This window comes from Schistocerca gregaria, chromosome X, assembly GCF_023897955.1.
Source record: "Schistocerca gregaria isolate iqSchGreg1 chromosome X, iqSchGreg1.2, whole genome shotgun sequence".
NCBI lineage: Eukaryota > Metazoa > Arthropoda > Insecta > Orthoptera > Acrididae > Schistocerca > Schistocerca gregaria.
In genome coordinates, this window is record NC_064931.1 from 804,447,693 (window position 1) to 804,471,090 (window position 23,398).

The 23,398-nt window shown below is 36.4% G+C and overlaps 1 protein-coding gene across 1 annotated transcript in view; it reads right to left on the bottom strand.

Annotated features, from left to right (window-relative positions):
• LOC126298331 (dynein axonemal heavy chain 7-like) overlaps window positions 1–23,398 on the bottom strand; it is a 1,150,327-nt gene that overhangs the window by 34,477 nt on the left and 1,092,452 nt on the right. Inside the window, exon 56 of the mRNA XM_049989626.1 lies at window positions 4,602–4,910. Coding sequence (XP_049845583.1) covers window positions 4,602–4,910 — 309 coding nt within the window. The remainder of the gene's footprint in view (window positions 1–4,601; window positions 4,911–23,398) is intronic.

A 23,398-nucleotide genomic window follows, 5' to 3' on the forward strand; every position in this document is an offset into this window, starting at 1 on the left:
CAGACTGTTCATTCACAACAATGTCAGACAAATCCATGTCTCTGGCACTAGTTTTGATAGCATGAGACTCTCAATCTATACCTGGCAAGTTGAAGCCATCCCCTATTCTAACATCTTGATGAGGAAATGTATTAATGGCATTATACAAGTTCTCTCTGAAGTGTTCTATCACTAGAGGTCCTGACTGAGACAGTCTATAAAAGCATCTGATTGCCATTTCTGACTGACCTTTGATGCTTAACTCCACCCAGACTAATTCACTTTTAGAATCCATGTTAACCTTGCTAGATATTATGTAATTCTTTACTGCAGCAAATATGCCAGTACCACTGGTTACAACCTATTCTGATGATAAATATTCCAATCTGAACTTAGGATTTCGCTGCTGTTCCTTTCCAGTTACAACAAGCTTTCTGTTCCTAGCAACAATTCTGGAACATTTCCTTGGATGCTCCAGTAGTTTACTGTTATCATGGACTCAACACCAGCACTGGAAAAAATGAAAGGAATTTTTACAATCTTTTCATATTTGATAGCTAACTCATTGGCTTCAGACCAAAAACTGGATAACCTAAGGGAATCTTTACTCTGCTCCTTCAGTTCATTTATGTCCTAACCAGAATTATTTAAAGTTGCATCATCTGCATAAAGGACAGATTTGCGTGATATATTGCTGGGCATGTCATTTACAGATATGTACAGTAGTGTCCCAAATGCTAGTCCTTGGGTAGTAGCCTCTAGTAAAATTCAGAAAGTGTGGCTTTTGATCATTGTAGCTTATGATTGGTTTCTTGTTACTGAGATAGGGTGTAATGAGGGAGCATTCATCTGCAGCCGTTCACACACTCACCTTTCACATGGTGCAAGCCATGCCTTCCATGTCGGACTTCTGCACTGTGAATGTTGCAGTTCTAGAGCCTCATTTCCTAGTGCTTTGGTGTCATTCTCATCTGCTCCGACAGACTGCTTGCTTGCACCTTACACAGTGCCGTTTGCGTCAACTGCGCCAGCCCAGCATCCATGTCATAGGAGTAATACAAGGGACTCACATATGGAACGAGCTGCACCTTGTTGCCACCACCAGGCCGCTTACCGACCCTCCCCCCACTATCTGAGGACAACCCAGCAATGTGGTTTGCACTATTAGAGAAGTTGTCTGAACTGTACCGCATCACTGACGACGATTCAGAATTCCTGTGCCTCATGACTCAAATGCGAGGCCACACAGACCTGATCTGAAACCTACTTCTAATGCCGCTGCTAACTTCAAAGTATGATTTCGCAAAACAGACTATCATCGATCACCTTTCACTTTCCCCACAAGAGGTTATTCTGCGAATACTGCACAAGGAACATCTCAGTGCCTGCACCCCGTCTGAGCTTTGGTGCCAGCTGTGCCTCTCGAGCAGATAATGCCCGACGAAACCCTGTGGTCGGTGTGGTTATCAAACCTGCCTGCAGATCTCCAGGTTCATCTCCTCCCCCACGCCCTGGAATCCATCAGTTTATATATGCAGATGGTTGACCAGGTTTAGTCACTCACACACCAGTGCTACCAGCAGGAGATCACGCCACAGGTTGGCACTCCTGCATTGGTACCTCTCCCAGCTGCAGACAGCGGCAGGCTGCGCTCGGCCTCCCAGATTGCAGCACCACCTGGCACTCAGCCGCTGTATATTGCACCTGCACCTACTACCCTGCGGTACAAACCTGAACACATAGAGGACGATCGACCACCTCCTCTTCCAACGTACCCTCGCTGTCGGTACCACACTATATTTGGCGACTACACAAGGAAGTGCCGTCCCCCTATGCAAACATCCGAAAAGCCAATCATCCGATATGTGCAACCCACGCTACATTCCATCCGTGCTTCTGTCCCGTCGAATGGCTGCCTTTAGGTCAAAGACTGTTCTTTGAGCTGCAACTTCTTTGTGGACACTGTGTCTGATGTCTCAATCATACCTAACTTGATGGTCACACACCTCTTCACATGCACACGCTCTCTCCTGTGAGCCGTGAACTCATCAGTACTCAAGACCTGTGGCTCTGTTGAGCTTCAACTCTGTCTCTCTAAAGGAATCTCCCTCCCCTGGATTTTCCATGTGGCGGACATCACAGAACCAATCCTGGGAATTGACTTCTTATCATCTCTAAACATCATTCAAGGTTCTCTGTTTCACCACATCTCTAACTCTCACATCCCATGTGACTGTGCTCTACCACCTGCTCTGAGTGTAAACGCCATTAACTGTTTAGTGCATCAGTGAGTGGCCCATGCGAGCAGGTCTTGTGCAACTGTGAATCACGTCCTGGCAGCAAGTGCCAAGACATGTGCCCTCCGCTGTGAGAATGCCGTTTTGCAATATAGCATTGCACCCAACAGGACGAGCTTATGCAATCACAACCTACATCTATTCATACCATTCAGCAGTGCCAACACCCGAGCCTGCATCTGCTGAACATGACAGCTCTGCTGACAACAGCACATAGGTTAGCAACACCATACCTATCTCATGAGACTCCAGTCGCAGCCACACAGTGTTACCACCGCCTCCCCACAACCATCAAGTGTGTCCCATTTCTCACTTGTTTCACAAACTGACACACGCATGCCTCATGACAATCCAGCTGTCTGAGCTCTGACCACGCCCTTGCCGCCACGTGCGTGCCTGCCCAGTGTGTTGACAAACATTTCCCCTCTCTCGAACCTCCTCGCAAGGCTTGCTCCACAGCTCCATGTATGCCAGCAGCGTCGCCACCACCGAGCGTAGCTCTCTCGCACACTACAGACAATAGTCAGCATCTATGCACACCACTCGTGCCCGCCTCATGCTCAGTACTCTCATATTCCATTCGCACTAGCTGAACATAAGAAAAATGTGACTTTTTCGCTGCCATTCCCCTCTTGAGCAGACAACTACGCTGCTTCCAAGCCATGCACCCCCAATAAATCAACCGACACCACACCCTGTCCGTGCACAGTCGTCGAACATTCAGTTTCCAACGTCATGAACGGAACTGTTCACCACATCATCACATCTGAGGGCCCATCTATTCGTCACAAGGCTCGTTGCCTTAACCCACTCAAGTTACGCTCGGCTCGCCAGAAAATATAGGAACTTCTTGAGGCGGGAATTTTACATCCCTCCTATAATAACTGGTTGTCACCCATACACATCACTCCTAAACAGGATGGTTCCTTTCGTATGTGTGGCGACTACAGATGCTTGAACGCTAGAACTGTGCTGTTCAAATATCCTATTTGAAACAATTCCAACTTCACTCACCTACTCGTGAGTGCTACAATTTCCAGCGTACTGGATTGCAAACACGCTTATCACCAAATCCCAGTTGTACCCAAAGACATTTCGAAAATGGTGATTAGCACCTCTTTCGTGTTGTGTGAGTACCAGTTCATGCTACTTGGATTAAAAAACGCCACCCAGATGTGGCAACGCATTTTTGACTCTCTCTTACTCCAGTTTGACTTCTATTTAGTATATCTCAATGATATACTGATCTGCAGCAAATCTGCACAAGATCATGAATGCTACATGATGATAGTAAAGGACACTCCCTCATCAAATGGAATGGAGAGCAGCAATGACAAACTGCAACTGCGCCAACAATCTGTACAATTCTTGTGGTACACAGTTTCGGCCGCCGGAATACACACCCCTGAACCTAAGGCGCAATCAGTCTTATACATGCCACTCCCTACCACATACAAAGAGCTCTTTAGGTTCCTGGGAACGATAAACTACTACTGTCGTCATTTGCCTGCAGCAGCCGACAAATAGGTAGAGGCAGTGTGTTTACTTTCATTAGAGTAAGTAAGCACTTATGAAGAAAGTGCTGCATATGCTTTTGTAAACAGTCAATGTTTTAATTTTTCATCTTTTTCGTTTTTTGTCCTCATTTGCTCAATTTTATCTCTGTCTGAAATTAATTTTTTCCACCCTTTGCCAAACCTAAAATTTTGCTCCCTAATCTTGCCTAGTGTTAGAAATGGCCCTGGTTGCAAGGATAACTTCTATCAATGTAATTCAGGAAAGCTGGTGCTGGAGGTAAGGATCTAGATGGCATGGGTTGTGTACCAGCATTTGAATTTGAACATATTGTACTCAGCAGCACATTTCACCACTGGTTGGTACCGCACACTTGCTGTTGCCTCCCTCCAACTCATTCATTTTTGTGTGACAATAGACAATCAGTTCAGTATGATAAGTCTTCCTGACATGTTCTGTGTGCAAAGAATATCCATACAAACTTCAATGTAAGAACAGTGGAACTGCTATTAAACGGATTTAAAATATGTTAGTTCAGTAATTACAAACAGACACCATTCAAAACGAAACAGGGACATAACAGAGAAATATGGAGCCAGATATAATTAAGAGCTATGTAATTAATATGTAGTGGTGGTGCTCCAAGACTAAATTTCTCAAAGTATGAGGACAAATAGTGCATATAAATTTTTACCCTCTTAGTGTTGAATGTCATTAATATGAATGGCAACAATGAACAAAAACCAATATCATCATGAAAATTTCCCTAACATAAATAACTTAATAATCTGCTGAGTAATGATTACTTACTTTAAAAAAAATTACACGTTTTTGCAGATCTGAGATGTAGCTACCTAGTAGTTTCACACTGGGATATGATGCTTTAATCCAGAGAGAAGGAACTCGATTCTCCACCAAGGAAAGGATGACATCTTCAAATGTAGAAGTAAGGGATGATAAACCATTAACACAATCTAGAAGTGTATGAAGACTATTTTTAATGGTATTTAACAAAGTATTGAAACGTCCAACTTCTTGATTCAGTACTGAATTCATGGTTTCTTGATAGAGTGCTGGATACTTATCATATATATATTTCTCATCAAATTTATCTGGTATCTGTAAAGCAAAGAAATTCATTAGCATTAATCAAGAACATATATATCTGAAAGTTATTTATTTAATATCAATGAATAAGAAACATGAACTAAAAATACAAATTATTGCACTGTTATTTCCTCAATAATTGTGATTTATCTGCATTTGGGTATATAGGTTGTTAATATAAAAATAAGATGAAACTGGTTTGAATTACTTCATATACCTCTAGGTTAAAATACTTGAAAGTTATTTGTCATATTAAGTGTTACTGGATGTTCCAGAACTCTCTTCAAAACATTTAGAGCTGTAATAAGAGCGTTTGTTTACATGAGATGTGTAAGTGATAAATACATGGAGTGTTTATACTGTAACATAAGTGAAAACTATGAATCTAAGAGCAGCAAATTATTGACCAACAAGTGTTTCAGTGAAGATGGTTTATAGTCATAAATATTATCCAAGATTCCATTTGCTTTCTCTAATAGAAGTTCTGGTGTTTCATCAATGATGGTAATGTTACTGTTATCAACAAAGAGAACTTTTTCTCCATGTCTTATAATACCTCAAAAAGTCATTATATAAAGGTTGATTATAAGTAGAGTTCCGGTTTCAAAATGCTGTAAAAAATGAACCACTGCTTTGAATGACATCAAATTTGAATGGAATATTATCAAAGAAGGGGGAAATGTTATCAAAAATGTTTTACAACTAGCTGACACTGTAAGTGATAGAATATGGAAAATAAAGACAAGCCATATGCATCTGTGCCTCAGATTGTGTCAGAGACAGTCAGCATGACTGTCTCAATGTAGGCTCATACACTGCTGGTAAGGCTCTTTTAATAGAATGGTGCCTGTGTGCTAGCAACTCTGCAGAAAGTCTACACATGGATACAGAAAAAGACATTGCTCCATTGTTTGCCAAAGGCCTGGAGAAACTGATATTAAAATTTGGAAGATAGGTTCCTTTAAAGTGCAATGTGCCAGAGCATGGAAAACAGGTGATCGAACATTAGTAGGAGATGTGATGACAGCATTACAGGAGGTTTTTTAGTGGAAGTGTGCAAACATGCTTTGCATGGGGAATTACCCCAACTTTGGATATGCCTGTGAGAAAAGTGCATAAAATTCTACAAAACATCCTGCATTGATATCCAAGCAAAATTTCTCATGTTCAGGAATTGCTGCATGCTAACCTGCCAGTAACACAGACGTCTGTTCTAAAGTGTCTTGCTTGCATGGAAGCAGACTATGAATGGCAATGGAACATTTTATTGAGAGATGAAGCCCATTTTGATCTCCAAGGACATGTCAATACCCATAACTGCAGAATAAAGTACGGCCAATGGAAAATCCACTTGCACATCAACTGTTGTTGCTTTATTCTGTGAAGATAATTGTGTGGTGTGGGTTGACAACCCTGTTTGTAATTGGGCAGTATTTTTTCAAGGAGATGGGTCCTGTGGATTCTGTTACCTGTATCATCACTGGCAAATGCTATGAGACTCTTTTGCATACAAATCTCATCTAGACGCTTCAGTACTGTGAATGTGTGGCTAGGATCATTTTTGTGCAAGATGATACTCTTCTGCACATTAGACAGCCAGTGAAGCAGATGCTGCAGAGGCATTTTGGAAATGCTAGAATTATCAGCCATCATTTCCCTACATCCTGGGCCTCCATCACCTAACCTTAATCCAGTTGACTTCTGCTTGTGGGGTTATCTGCAAGATGCTGTGTTCAGTGCTCCAGTTACAAACATATCTGAACTGCAGGCATTCACTGTACAACACATTCTTAATATGACCCTTGACATACTCGGATCTGTCATGGAACACGCTTTGTCTCAGTTTCAACTTGTGGCAGAAAATGTTGGACAACATATTAAACATGTATTGTACCAGTGTCACGACAATTAAAAATCAATTTCATTCTTAATTTTTGCGTTTTTTGGTCTCAGGACAGTTAAAGGCTGATTTCAGTGTTACTTTTAATGTGGTTTTCAGCCTCAGGAGAATTAAAGACTGATTTTTTTCCCATCTGATGTGTTACAACCCTACTGTGGTGGATGGGCCTACCTAGCTAACAGCGCCAAAAATGTTGAATGCCAAACTTGTGTATACATGCACATTGCACAGTGTGGTTGTTTTAATGTACAACACACACCATAGTAATTGTATTGTTATTCATATGTCATTTGTAGGCAAACCCATTTATGTTATGATGCTTACAGCACTATCTAAAGGGAAAAATTTTAATTTTTGTTTTGTTTTCATAACACTTAAACCTTCTTTGAAAATATTCTCTTAAAATTTAACATCATTATGGACAGTGGTTCTTTTGTTACAGTGTTATGAAAATGGAACTTCAATTACACACACCAAAAAAATCTGTACATGACCTCAGTTCCAAGAATTTAAGAACCTGTACATGTGGTTCACTCCAAGATACCTGGACACTTCCCTTGTTGAGAGCCGACCCTTCCTGGCACAAAGTAACAATGCAGATGTGATCAAACTTCAGTATTGACTGTCTAGGCATGGTTGAACTACAGACAACAAGAGCCGTGTACCTCCTTTCTGGTGGAATGACTGGAACTGATTGGCTGTTGGATCCACTCCATCTTATAAGTGCTCCTCATAGATAGTTGTTTACATCTTTGGGTGGTTTGAACTGTCTGTACTGAATTACTTACTTACACTTACAAAATGACCTATACGGAGGCTTCCTATATGTTTGGTGTCATGAATCATTTGGCCATTATCTTTAATTACTGAATCATTTTGTTCCCTGACAAACACTCCTAAAAATGGCTTCTAACTATGTTCCATACTCTTTTGATTTTATTTTCAAAATTATTAAACTCTGAAATGAGAGGCATACTTTTAATTTTTTAAATAACTCTTCTCATTAAAGAAAAACATTTTACATAAAATGTACATCTTTCTTGATACTTTAATCCATTTTGTTATAGCAAAGCATTAAATTTAGGATTTACATTTACTGCCTCATACAACTCTATCCATCAGCTCTATCCTGCTGATGGCTTGCAGATTCTTTCCAAAGATGTCTATTGTGAGACCATTACTATTCTAATTGCTTTTCTAACACATGACTTATAGTTGTTGTATTGTCCTCAGTTGCCAGAGACACTGGTCATATATGTGAGTGCTTGCCATCTGGTCGAAAGTTCATATATTTAGCAGTATTTTCGTTGTGACTGTCTGCAGCTCAGTGTCTCCTCTATATGGTGAGTAGCTATCTATCTTTTTTGTAACATTGTAGTTATTCCATCCAACATTTTCCATTGTTTCACATCTATCATTTCGCATTTGTGATTATTTTTCACATGCATGACATATCCTCCTTTCTCCATATGCTTATACTGTAGGAAGTTTCTAATTTATAATCTTCAGAATTTAAAATTTCTATTCCTGTAGTTAAATAGTCCACATATAGGCAAAGAAAGGACGTCAACTAAATATCCATTTACTATTAGGCCATATTATTTGATTGATTAGATTAGATTAGATTACTACTAGTTCCATGGATCATGAATACAATATTTCGTAATGATGTGGAACGACTCAAATTTTCCAATACATGACATAATTAAGTTAATTTAACAACATAATTAAGTTAATACAACAACTTTTTTTAAATTTTTTGTTTGTTTTTTGTTTCTTTCTTTTCTTAATTTATATCTAAAAACTCCTCTATGGAGTAGAAGGAGTTGTCATTCAGAAATTATTTTAATTTCTTTTTAAATACTTGTTGGTTATCTGTCAGATTTTTGATACTATTTGGTAAGTGAGCAAAGACTTTAGTGGCAGTATAATTCACCCCTTTCTGTGCCAAAGTTCGATTTAATCTTGAAAAGTGAAGATCATCCTTTCTCCTAGTATTGTAGTTATGCACACTGCTATTACTTTTGAATTGAGTTTGGTTGTTAATAACAAATTTCATAAGAGAGTATATATACTGAGAAGCTACTGTAAATATCCCTAGATCCTTAAATAAATGTCTGCAGGATGATCTTGGGTGGACTCCAACTATTATTCTGATTACACACTTTTGTTCAATAAATACTTTATTCCTCAGTGATGATTTACCCCAAAATATGATGCCATATGCAAGAAATGAGTGAAAATAGGCGTTGTAAGCTAATTTACTAGGATGTTTATCACCAAAATTTGCAATGACCCTTATTACATAAGTAGCAGAACTCAAACGTTTCAGCAGGTCATCAATGTGTTCCTTCCAATTTAATCTCTCATCAATGGACACACCTAAAAATTTTGAATATTCTACTTTTGCTATATGCTTCTGATTAAGGTCTATATTTATTAATGGCGACATACCATTTACTGTACGGAACTGTATGTACTGTGTCTTATCAAAATTCAGTGAGAGTCTGTTTACAAGGAACCACTTAGTAATTTTCTGAAAGACATTATTGACAATTTCCTCAGTTAATTCTTGTTTGTCAGGTGTGATTACTATACTTGTATCATCAGCAAAGAGAACTAACTTTGCCTCTTCATCAATATAGAATGGCAAGTCATAAATATATATTAAGAACAACAAAGGGCCCAAGACTGACCCTTGTGGAACCCCATTCTTGATAGTTCCTCAGTTCGAGGAATGCGCTGATCTTTGGATATTATGAGAACTGCTTATTTCAACTTTCTGCTTTCTTCCAGTTAGGTACGAATTAAACCATTTGTGCACTGTCCCACTCATGCCACAATACTTGAGCTTGTCTAGCAGAATATCATGATTTACACAATCAAAAGCCTTTGAGGGATCACAAAAAATCCCAATGGGTGGTGTTTGGTTATTCAGATCATTCAAAATTTGATTGGTTAAAGCATATATGGCATTTTCTGTTGGAAAACCTTTCTGGAAACCAAACTGACATTTTGTTAGTACTTCATTTTTACAGATATGTGAAGCTACTCTTGAATACATTACTTTCTCAAAAATTTTGAATAAAGCTGTTAGAAGGGAGATTGGATGGTAATTGTTGACATCATATCTATCCTCTTTTTTATGCAAAGGTATAACAATAGCATATTTCAGATACCAGGGAAAGTGCCCTGTTCCAGAGAGCTATTACACAGGTGGCTGAGAATCGTACTTATATGTTGAGAACAAGCTTTCAGTATTTTGCTCGAAATGCCATCAATTCCATGTGAGTTTTTGCTTTTAGCAAGTTTATTATTTTCCTAATTTCAGTGGGAGAAGTGGGTGAGATTTCAATTCTATAAAATTGCATAGGTATGGCCTCTTCCATTAACAGCCTAGCATCTTCTAATGGACACCTGGATCCTACTATATCCACAACATTTAGAAAATGATTATTAAATACATTTTCAACTTCTGACTTTTTGTTCGTAAAGTTTTCATTCAATTTCATGCTAATACTGTCTTGGTTGACCTGTTTCTCTTTTAATAATATTCAAAATTGTTTTAATTTTTTTATCAGAGTTGTTGATTTCAGACATAATACACATACTTCTGGATTTTTAATAACTTTTCTTTATATAGCACAGTAGTTTTTATAATGTTTGATAGTTTCTTGGTCACTACTCTTTCTTGGTGTTAGATACATTTCCCTTTTCCTGTTACAAGATATTTTTATACCCTTAGTAAGCCATGGTTTGTTACATGGTTTCTTACGAGTATATTTAACTATTTTCTTGGGAAAGCAGTTTTCAAATGCATTTACAAAAGTGTCATGAAATAAATTATATTTTAAATTGGCATCAGCTTCATGGTACACCTCATCCCAGTCTAACTGCTGTAGGCTTTCCCTGAAATTTGTAATTGTTGAATCGTTGACTGAACGTAGTACTTTGGAGGACTGTTTAGTATTGCTGAATGGAGCTATGTCATATATTGTAACTAGCGGTGCACCATGATCAGAAAGACCATTCTCAACAGGCTGAGCATTTATCTGGTTAAACTTATCTTGGTCTATAAAGAACTTATCTATCAGTGAGCTGCTATCCTTTACCACCCGAATAGGAAAATCAATAACGGGTGTCAAATTGAAAGAACCGAGTAATACTTTAAGGTCATTTTTCCTATTACCCTCTTTCAGAGAATCTACATTGAAGTCACCACAAATAATAATTTGCTTCCCCATGTCTCACAGATAGCACAACAAGGAGTCCAAATTTTTCAGAAATAGATGAAAATTTCCCAATGGGGACCTATATACAGTGCCTTTATTTAATTTAAGCTCACAGGCACATGCTTCTATATGTTTCTCTACACAAAACTTTTTTGTTTCTATAGTTTTTGCACAAAGATAACTTTTGACACATATGGCAACTCCTCCTTTCTCCATATTTTTCCTAATTACATGTGCAGAGAGCGCATATCCACTTACATTTACCTTATCCATATCAGTAACAATGTGATGCTCAGACAGTCATAGTATATCTATTTCATCCTCAGCTTCTAAACCTTCTAAACAAACCAAAAGCTCATCTATTTTATTCTTTAAACTCCCAATATTTTGATGAAATATACTTACATTATTTTTAATTATACTTTTATGAGAAACATTCCTTATTCTAACATTTGCAGTACTCTCCTCACTGAGTTTCTCTTTGTGCTTAGGCCTAGTTGGTTGTATAAACAGTCCTACAATATTTTTGAAATGACTAAATTTTCTATCTGAATTGTAATTTCTGCCATTTTGCCATTCTCAAGAGACAGCTTCTTATGAAGTTCATCAATGCGTAATTCACATGAGGACAGAGTACTCTAAAAAGGAACAATGTGTATTTACACATTTCACAGTGAGCTGTCATATGCGGATTGCATAACAGGTGTAAATCATGATTGTGAATAAATTCAGTTATTGATGGTACTGATGGAAAATGTTGACATTTACACTTATTGTTTTCTTAGCCAGTGGTGGCACTGATGGCCAAAATCAACATTGACAGCCAAATCGTATTAGAAACAATGAGAAAAATGATTGTCTTTGTCTTTCTGTTCCAACTGTTGTCTTCTCTCATGTGCTCTGGATGCATGTGTTCTCTTAGTATTGTGTATGTACTAATTGCATTGATATAAATAAAGTGTCTGATTCATGGCAACAGTATCCAAAGATTATTCCATGTACTCACCACTATCAAATTATGACAAGTTAACCTGCAGCTGCTCAACTAATTGAAGAGGTATTAGGGGGGTATCAAAAGCAAGGAACATGTGACAGGTGTATACCTAGACCTGGAAAAAGCCTTTGATTGTGTAAATGTTGACATCCTATTAAACAAGCTATGGAACATGGGAATTAGAGGCGTTGCTTATGACCTAATAAAGTGTTATATGAGCAATGGAAAACAGTTTGTTCTGCTTAAAATGGAAAGTGGTGTCTACAAATCAGAGATCACTTACATAAAATATGGCTTTCCCCAGGTCTCTGTGTTGGGCCCCCTTCTGTTCTTGATCTATGTAAATGATATTAAATACTGTACTATAAATTTCAAAATTGTTCTTTATGCCGATGACATGTCTGTTGTGTGTAAAAAGGTATCATTTAATGAACTAGAGGCTGAGTGTAATAATGTGACAAAAGAAATTGTTCAGTTTAGTAATGAAAGCCACTTAAATGTAAGCACCAATAAAACATGTTTGATTGAGTTTAACAAAGGAATTTTGAACAATGAAATTAAATTTTAACTTGGCAAAGAATTGGTAAAGAAAGAGTCTAGTGTAAAATTTCTTGGTCTAACAATCCAAAGCAACCTAAAATGGGACACATTTATTGCCTCCCTAGCAAATAAGTTGTCAAAAAATATTTTTGCAATCAGTACTATTAGCAAGTTTTGTAAAGACACTGTAGTCCTAAAGACTGCATACCATGCTCTTTTCTCCTCTCACTTGAAATACGGTACTGAAATGTGGGGGGCAACAACCAAAGTTAATCTAGATAAGCTACTCATTCTTCAAAAAAAAAAAAAGGGGTGTGACAATAATCTGTGGAGCAAAATATAGGGAATCTTGTTGCAACTTGTTTCCAAAAACAGGGGGTGTTAACTGTTATAAACACATGCATCCTAAAAGCCATATTCCTTGTGAAAAGGCTGCACCGAAACACTTATTCGGATTTCCACCAGTACAATACTAGAAATAAAGAAAGATTTTACATCAGCAGCCAAAGAACAGCAGTTTATGAAAAGGGGCCTCAGTACACAGGTATAAAATTAGCTAATACACTGCCTAATGCAGTCGTGACTTTTCTTACAATTAAACTGAAACATCAGCTTAAGAAATTTTTAGTAAATCACCCTTTCTACACATTATAATAGTACCATAATTATATGAAAAACAACAAATGCTTTGTGAAATTATGTAAATAGAAATCAGTAAACATCTTACTGTAATTTTGTTGTAAATTAATCATGTATTCATAAGAATGTGTCTTGTGTATTGTGCAAATAACTGCAGTCATTACTGTTTCTTTGTACATGTGTAGAGTACCATTTGATGTTGAATAAAGCTATTATTATTATTATTAAATAACAAAATTATGAACTTAGTTCCTCAAGCCCCTCATATACTGGTCCTGGTAGTAAATATACTTCCCAATTTCTCTATTACTGTCTTTCCACAATCTATGAATGTGGAGGTCATGCTTCATGTATTCTCATACCCAGATAACATAACTCAGACAACTTCAGTCTTAGCTTTCTCCAAAGCCCCACCTACAGACTTAACTGCTGCAACTGGAAGCGGTATTTGGGATAAGTGGACATACAAAACATCAGATTAAGAAAGACCTTTGAGAGAAATTGTCAGAATAACTAAAGGAAGACCAAGAAGAAATAACTATAAAGTCTATGGCCTTTCTACCATATGTGGGAAGTATATCTTCAAAAATTGCCAAAATAATGAAGACACATAAAGTGCATATGATTTTCCACCCACAGCCAAGATAGTAGCTATTCTCGGATCTGTAAAACGTGATCTGCTATTATGAAAGGTGGGTATTTAATGAAATTAATTCTTGGTGTGGTGAAAATTACATCAGACAAACAGTTCCCACTGTACAATAACTATCTACAAATATCAGAGACATACCCACCTTCTACATCCCAACAAATCATGGCTGAGAACTGTATTTCTGCTGGCTGTTAGTTACTTAGTTAGCTAGTTTCATATTCCATAAATCATGCTTCACAATAAATCTTAATGATGTGGAGTGAGTCACTTACATTCACATTTAAAATTAATTTATAAATATGACTACATGCTGACCGTTTGTAAGTTTTACTTTGTTTTTTAGATATACAGATGTGAGTCAATAATCCCTGCCAAACAACTTTTATAGATTACAATAAAATAAATTATTCTATGGAACAGATGGAGTTGTCAAGGAGAAACGTTTTAATTTTATCTTCAAATTTCACTTTGCTCTGTCTGAGACAATTTGTGTCACTAGGTAAGTGACTAAAATTTTTATGACAGCATTGTTCACCCGTTTTTGTGTTAAAGACAACCTTAATGTGGAGTAATGAAATTTTTTTTCGTTCTGCTGCTGCAGTTATGAACATCATTGTTTCTTCTGAACTGTAGTGTATTGCTTACAACAAACTTCGTGAGGGTATAAATATACTGTGAGGCAGTAGTCAGAATGCACAACTCCTTAAACAAATGTCTACAAGATGATTAAGGGTGAACACCACGTATTATCCTTACAGCGCATTTTTGAGCAATGAAAACTTTTTTCTTAAAAATGAGTTACAGTAGAACTTTATTCCATATGACATTATTGACTGACAATAAGCAAAATATGTCAACATAATGTCTCCCAAACAATGATTCTAAGTGCAAATTTGGCTGAACTAAGTTGTTACTTACCATATAATAGTCACAGATCTGAGTCACAGATAGTCACAATAAAAAGACTGTCGATATAAGTAAACTTAAGCATAACCTTCACACCAGACATGCACACCACCTAAACTATGAAGGGAAAAAGTTTGTGTGCGAACGTGTCAATGAAATAATTAAAGAAAGACTCACATGGAATAAAACAATCCACGAAAGTAGTGGTTTGAGTAATACCTGGAATGTACGTAATTTTTTAGTATAAAAGTCAGTGAATTGGTGGGTAATAAACATCCTGTGCTTGAACTAGGTGCTAAAAGCGACATTCGAATGAGATAGTGTTCACAGACAATACACAATAAAGATAAATCTGATACTGTGATGCAAACAAACATTAGCATTAGGAACAAAGTATTACAGTTAGAACATTTTTGCAGTATTGAAAACGTTGATGTTGTTTGTATCTCAGAACACTGGCTGACAGAAGATCAAGTACAATATTTTGTTCCTCAAGGGTATGCTGTTGGAGACATTATGTGTAGAAGTGAAAGAAAGAATGGAGGTGTCCTAATATTTGTTAAAGATAGTTTAATGTTTACTAAAATAGATGTTAGCTCTTATTGTGCAGAACTAGATGGAGAATTTAGCTGTATAAGACTAAATGTAGAGAATATTATAATTGTTAGCTTATATAGATCACCAGGAGGAGATGTAAATACATTTTTCGAAAGATTTGAGCTGCTTATGAGGAAAATACTAAAATCTAACATAAAACTAATTATCTGTGGCGATTTTAACATTGAAATGGCCAACAGTATTGAACATGTTGCTAGAACGTTTTTTAATATCTTAAGATCACTAAATTTAAAATGTACAAATTACACACCAAATGGGATAAGATGTGCTTAGATAATATTATAGTAAATTTTTGTAGAGATATGTATGACGTCAGACTCTTCAGTGGAGCCCTAACTGATCATGAACCATTACTTTTAACGTTCTCCTGTGATCAGTTGCCTAAATCAGACAAATCGGTCGGAATCAAGTCTAATACCACATGGGTAAGAGGGCACAAAGATGAATATATTAATTTATTTATTGGCAGAATATCTGATGTTAACTGGCACTTTGTATAGAATATACAACCTGGAAAGGGTGCTGGTGAAATGGTGTTTAACAACTCCCTGGAAATACTCATAGAGTTATGGTACTCCTGCTCACCATTAATCAAAAGTAGCCCTAAGCATAAGCAGAAAAACAAACAGCTAAAATAGTATACAGATGAGCTAGCTCTCACTAGGGAGATGCCCAGACTGTAGAGAATATATAAAAAATTTTGTAAACAAGGACCTGAGCTAGATAATACTTCTTATAGAGCTTATCTAAAATATAAAAAAATCTACAAAGACAAACTGTCCTTGGCCAAAAAACTAGCATGTGAACATTACATTGAAAGTGCTCCCAACAGCATGGGATATCATCAACCAATATAATTCACAAACCGATACACAAGATGCAATGCTGGTCCCAGAAGAAGTAAATAGTTACTTCCTAACATCAGTGAGCGAGCTGAAAAACAAAATCAAGCAAAATGGCACTTGTGCACTAGATCATCTTTGTTCTGTGCCCCATAGGATGTATACTTTTCACTGGAATGTTGTCATCCCAGAGGATATTGCAAAAGCTGTGGCAAGGTTCACCAACTCCAAAAGTATGGACTGTAATTGGTTTTCTAACTATGTAATGAAAAAAATAATTCACCTTATCTGTCAACCTCTTACTTTCATTTTTAATATGTGTTTAGAATCTGGAGTTTTCCCAGATGCACTCAACACTGCTAAAGTGATACCAGTCTTTAAAAAGGGAGATAAGCATCTGCCACAAAACTATTGACCAGTTTCTATTGTCCCAATTGTCTCTAAAGTTTTTGAATATGTTATGTACAGTCAACTAAATAACTATTTTGATAAGCATGATCTTCTCTCCAACAGATAGTTTGCATATCAACATGGTAAAACTACCACTACTGCTGTAATTGAAGTTGTTAATCAGGTGTTAACTGCATTCGAAAATAAGGATATAGTATCAGTTGTACTTTTTGATCTTAGCAAAGCCTTCGACTGCATACCATATAACACCCTACTTGCAAAACTGGAATTTTATGGCATACACAAACCATCTCTTGATGTAATCGAATCGTACTTAAGTAACAGGAGACAGTTTGTATCAATTAAAAATAGATGCTCTTCACTGAAGGAAGTTTGGACTGGAGTGCCTCAGGGCTCGATCCTAGGTCCTTTCCTGTTCGTCATTGCAATTAATGACTTACCTTACCATGTAGGAGCAAATTCAATTTTGTGTTATGCAGATGATACAACATTGCTCAATACACACCATGACACGACAGAACTGCATCAGGTAACACAGGAATAACTAGGACTAGTAATGGATTGGTTTAATGAACTCCTGTGTAATCATGATAAAACACAAGAACTAATTCTGGGTTTAAATACAGCTGTTGAAAGCAAATCAGTAAAATGGTTAGGATTCCACATTGATTCAAAATTAAACTTGGAGGAAAATATTAGCCACATCTGCAAGAGAATAGCAAGAGTGTGTTATCTCATCTGGAGACTGGCAGATGTAGTCACTGATGAGTATCTAAAGGTGGTATATTTTGGCCTCTTTCAGTCACACATTTCCTACGGCATATTGTTATGGGGACATTCTTGCTTTGTCAGAGAAATACTGAAAATTCAAAAAAAGTAATCAGAATGATGAGCAAAGCTAAGCCCAAGGAACTTTATCAAGCACATGATATTAACTGTTGTGAATCTATACATCTACACAGCACTGCTTTATGTCAAAAGCAACTTAAATGAGTTTGAGACCAGAGAGAACATATATCCCCACAACACCAGAGCCAAACTGCACTTCGACATACCAAGACACAGACTCACAAAGACTGCAAACTTACACAAAATAACGAGTATACAACTCTTCAATAAACTTCCAGCATCTGCTTGGTACTGACCAGTAATATTTTCAAATGTAAAGTTTATGTTTCCAGAATGAGATTTTCACTCTACAGCGGAGTGTGCGCTGATATGAAACTTCCTGGCATATTAAAACTGTGTGCACCGACCGAGACTCGACCTCGGGACCTTTGCCTTTCGCGGGCAAGTGCTCTACCATTTTTTTTTATCTCATTTTATTCACTTTTGTTCGTTGGATCTGCTCGGGGCGGACGTCGTAAGACATCCGTTTAAGTTAGTTTTTGATCGATTAGCTCAGTTTTTTTATTACAGAGGAATGCTAACCCTCTGACCGAACACGCTGAGCTACCGTGCCGGCTTAATTTTTTTTTTTCGTTCACCCATGCGCGAACCTATGTCCTTTCGTATCACATTCCCGCGCGCGCTAAACACTTTTTTTGTTTTTACATCATTTAAAGTAGTCAGTCTTGATCTTCCACTCTCCATTTTTCAGCCAGTGCAGCAATGCAGTACAACGACACCAAAGACAATCAAGAAAGAAATAAAGCAGGAGAATATCACAAAATCAGTTGAGGAAGTAGGAATAGTAATCCATCACAGATTATTCTAAAAACTGGCTGTAAACCACTGGCTAATACACGGATGTCTTCCTTCTCTGAGGTCTCTCAGTCTTGTCCTAAGAACGGTAAAACTGATAAAACCATCAGATAGTGTAGATATATATGAAATGTCTTGTAACATACTAAAGAAAGTAATAGATTGTATTGTGTATCCCTTAACATATTGTATAAACAAGTGCATAGCTGAGGAATATTTTCCTGGTGAGCTAAAAGTGTCTAGGTTAGTTTCAATACATAAAAAAGGAGATACTGACTAATCTTCAAGTTACACGCCAATTTCTATAGTCCTGGCTTTTCCTAAAGTACAAGAATGTCTAATTTACCAACAATTATATGTTTACTTTGAAAATCTAGGAATAATTAGTGAATAACAGTATGGTTTTAGGAAAAATTTGTCAATGGTTGATGCTATAGACTCTGTAGTCAAATAAATACATGAAGTGTTAGAGGATAAAAGCTTTTCTCAAGCCACTTTTTGTGATCTAACTAAAGCATTGACTGTGCAGGACACAAACCATGTCTGGAAAAAAATGAATTCCATGGTATTGAAGGTAACAGCCTTAAACTTTTAAAATTGTATCTACAGAACATATCTGTGTTGGCAAGGAAGTGTTGAGAATAGAACAAGTTAAGGTTGGTGTTTCTCAAAGATCCATATGGGGCTCTTTTTTGTTCCTAATAATGATAAATGATCTGCCATCCTTTATAAAGTCTAGTACAGTTCTGTATACATATGATACAACCTTTCTTCATTGTAGTAATAATCTCAGCAGCCTTAAAAGTCGCATAGACAATGGAACAAGTTTCCAACTAGTTTAAAGCAAATGGCTTCTTATTGAATGACAACAAAACGCAGCATATGGTTTTTAGTCTGAAAGACAAGCTTCATCAGATGATCGTTGTCATTTTAAGTTCTTGTGGGTATATTTAGACAATAAATTATCTAGTGGTCAACATGTACAATGTATTAGTGTTAAGCTGGCAAGAGTAATTTTTCTGTTAAGCTGACTTATGGACTGTTTACCCAAAAAGTGTGTCTGAACATCCTATTTTTCTTCCTTCCAAAGCATACTAACATATCGTACTATTTTATGGGGGAGCTTTAGTTGTAGGCATAAAAGAGATGTTAGGGTATTTACTCATTTTTCTTACAAGGCACACTGTTAACTATTGTTTTGTGAACAAAAGATCATGACTAATACAGTTATAAATATACTAAATTTTTATTTACGCAAAAAAGAAGTTACCAGATGCAAAATGCAGAGAAAATGTACATTGTTAGCGTACAAGAGGCAACAGATGCAATTATACCCCATACTACAGACTCTCAAAGTCACTGAACAGTTATGAACTCATGGGGCACAAATTATTTAATAAGATTCCACAATCTATACGAGAACTACCTGTACAAGCTTTCAAACAAATGCTGTATGACTGACTAATCACCTACCCATTCTATGACAAATGAATTTTTCAACTGTAATATAATATTGTTATTTCTTTTAAATTATCAACTGTGTTGTAGAACATGTGTTACATTGCCTGTTGATGTAATGGGCAGATTACAATATTAATGGTGTAAATAATAAGGTAGAAGAGCTTCTTGTCTGTTTGAAAAAGTTAGAGAATTCTGAAAAGATGGACATCCTGCACCTATCTCAGCACCACATAACCACAGGGTTAGAAAAGCTACATTTAAATAATTACACTAACAGCTTACTCATGCAGAACTAATATGGGAAAAGGAGGGGTTGATACATATGGTAAGACAGAATACAAGTTCAAAAATATTGAGACAAGTAGATTTTATGGTGATCTGCACATAGAAGTGAGTACTGAAAAATAGTTCTCTTTCAATTGCAGTGGTATATAGATACCTGCTGGGAAATTTTGAACTGTTTATGAGGAGTCTGGATTTCTTACTGTGATATCTGTCAGACAGAAGAAAGCAGTTAATAACCTGTGAAAAATTCAATGGAGATTTTCTAAGGGATTCTGATAGGAAGAATGATCTGGAAACCTTAATTGGATACTACAGTTCAATCTCAGTAATTAAAAGCTTCCGACGTGGGAGGATGAAGATAATGGGATTCAAACTGATAATGCTTTCCTTGGTAAGATTCAAAGCAAGAAAATAACTGATAAATAAATGATAAATTCATATCATTATCTGAAAATAGGTTTCCACATAGGCCAATCAAAAGGACATTAAACAGCAATGTAAAAGGCCATGGATCACTAGAGGGATTACATTATGATGTGGAAGAAAAAGAGAAATGTGTCTTTTGCAAGAACAAGCAGAGACCCTGCAGAAGCTGGACAACATGAAAACCACTCAGAATTACTAATAAAGATTATTAGAAAAACATTGAACAAGCACATAATCTCAAATTAGTAATTCCGACAACAGGCTTAGTGCTATGTAGAATATAGCGAAAGCAGAGAGCAGAGATGGGACAGGCTAATATCACTATTGCACTGAATGGAAGGGCTATAAATGAGAGTTACAGGTAGCAAATCTATTTAATAATCATTACATAAATACTGTAGAAAGCAAGGGGCAAAGAGTTCAAGGAAGAAAAAAAAGCAGTAAGCTGAAAAAAATAACTCTTATAAAATTCAGTTCTATGAATGTATAACCAACTTCTCTTTCTGAAATTAAAAAAAATTGTACATTCTCTCAAATACAAAAGCTCATCTGATTTGATCGTGTCTTCAATACAGTACTAAAGATTATTTCCACAAAATAAGCCTGGTCTTACCTGCTGTATGTAATGTATGTAATGCATTACTAATTCAAAGCATTTTTCCAGGGAGACAGAGAGAGAGAGAGAGAGAGAGAGAGAGAGAGAGAGAGAGAGAGAGAGAGAGAGAGAGAATGCCTTTGTTAAATTTTTGTTTAAGAAAAGTGATAAGAGACATCAGTAGCTACTGACCTTTTTTACTACTGACATTTTCCAAATTTTTTCAGGATGAGATGTATTCTAGAATAGTATCTCATCTTAGCAACAATAAGATCCTCAGCAAGTCATAATCTGGGTTTTTAGAAGAGTTGCTCTATTGAGAATGCCATTTACATGTTCACACATCAATTTTTACCAGATTTAAATACTAAAATAGTTATGGTTGGTATTTTCTCTGACTTACCTGTGGCTTTTGACCACGTGACTCAATATTCTCCTAGATAAATTGAAGATTTGTGGGATTGAAGGTATAGCAAACTAATGGATGGATGGTATTTTCTGTGACTTACCCATGGCTTTTGACCACATGACTCACAATATTCTCCTAGATAAATTGAAGCTTTGTGGGATTTATGGTATAGCAAACCAATGGACAATACCATATACAACCAAAAGAGTGCAGAAAGTTTTATTTAGAAATTTAGCCAGTATAATCTGGGGACACAAATCTGACCAGGAAGAAATCACATATTGGACTCCCTTAGGCCCAGTCTTGGTTCCACTATTGTTCCTCATGTATGTGAATGAACGTCAACCTAATATACAACAAACAGAACAAGTTCTTTTTGATGATGACACTAGTATTGTAATCAATATAAGCATACACACATAAATGTAAGTAATTGTAAACAATGTTCATAAAAGTAGTATTGACTAGTTTTCTGTGAATGATCTCATACTCAATTTTAAAAAGGCACAACATATTCAGTTCTGTGCATCTAGGGGTACTGCATCAATGTAAAGTATAACACATGGTGAGGAAATAGAAGTCTTAGGTGTCCATATTGATGAAAATTTAAACTGGAAAAAGTATATTTTGGAATCTAAATATAGTTCAGCCACATTTCCACTTATTATTGCAACTCATGGGGAAAGAGAAATCAGTATGTATACATATTTTTCATATTCTCATTCAATAATGTGTTCCAGAATAATATTCTGTGGCAACTCATCTTTTAGGAAGAAAATTTTCAAATATGTGCTGTATGAATAATATATCATGCTCACTTATGGTCATCTTGTAGACATCTGTTTAAAGAGTTGGGCATTCTGGCTACTGCTTCACAGTACATTTATTCCCTCATGAAGTTTGTTGTAAATAATACACTACTGTTCAAAAGAAACAACGGTGTACATAATTACAGTACCAGGACATTTAGTACTCCACGTTACGGTTGTTTTTTTTAGCACAGAAAAGAGTGCAGCTCTACAACAAACTGAAAACATTTCTCCTTGACAAGATCTTCCATTCCATAGCAAAATTTGTATTTCTGTAATGTGTAAAAGGTGGTTGGTAGGAATTACCAACTCACGTCTGCATATTTAAAAAATAAATAAAATAAAAAACTTACAAATATTCATCATGTAGCCATATTTATGCATTAATTTGTGAAATGAATGTTAAATGACTTGTTGCACATCATTACAATTTATCATGCAAAATGATCCATGGAACATGAAACACACTATCTGTAACTGATAATCTGGTGCCAACTATCTTATCTCTGACATCTGATTTTAATGCACAGTATATCACTTTGCCAAGTGATTTTTATTCAGTTGTGGACTCACCTTGATGATGCGATGTGGTTATCAGCTGAAATATCTAAAGAAGAAATACTGTTGTTCCAGCAACATCCTGGAAGACCATGGAATAATACTTCTTATGATGTGTGATGCATTAAAGAATCTTTTAGTAAGGATAATAGTAACAAGTTATAAAAATTTAATTATCACATCAGAAAGGTAGAGTTTTGTGATTTTTTTTGCTCATATTTAGGTACACGTCTTGAGTCTGGGTACACACTGAAATTAGCATCTTACAGCAGCATAGCATACCTAAATAAAATGGTGAAGCCTATTTATAAAGTGGAATTGGTTCTATGCATTTCAAGGGGAATCACACTGCATGAATTCATCCTGTGTTAATTGAAGTGTGCCATAAAAATGCACCATCACATAACATAGTTATTGGGTGATGCAGATGCTTCCTGTATGGCCAAACAAGTATGAATATCAAAGAATAAGAAGGCAGATTACCTTTTTGTGATAAATTAGAAACCACAAGACAAATGG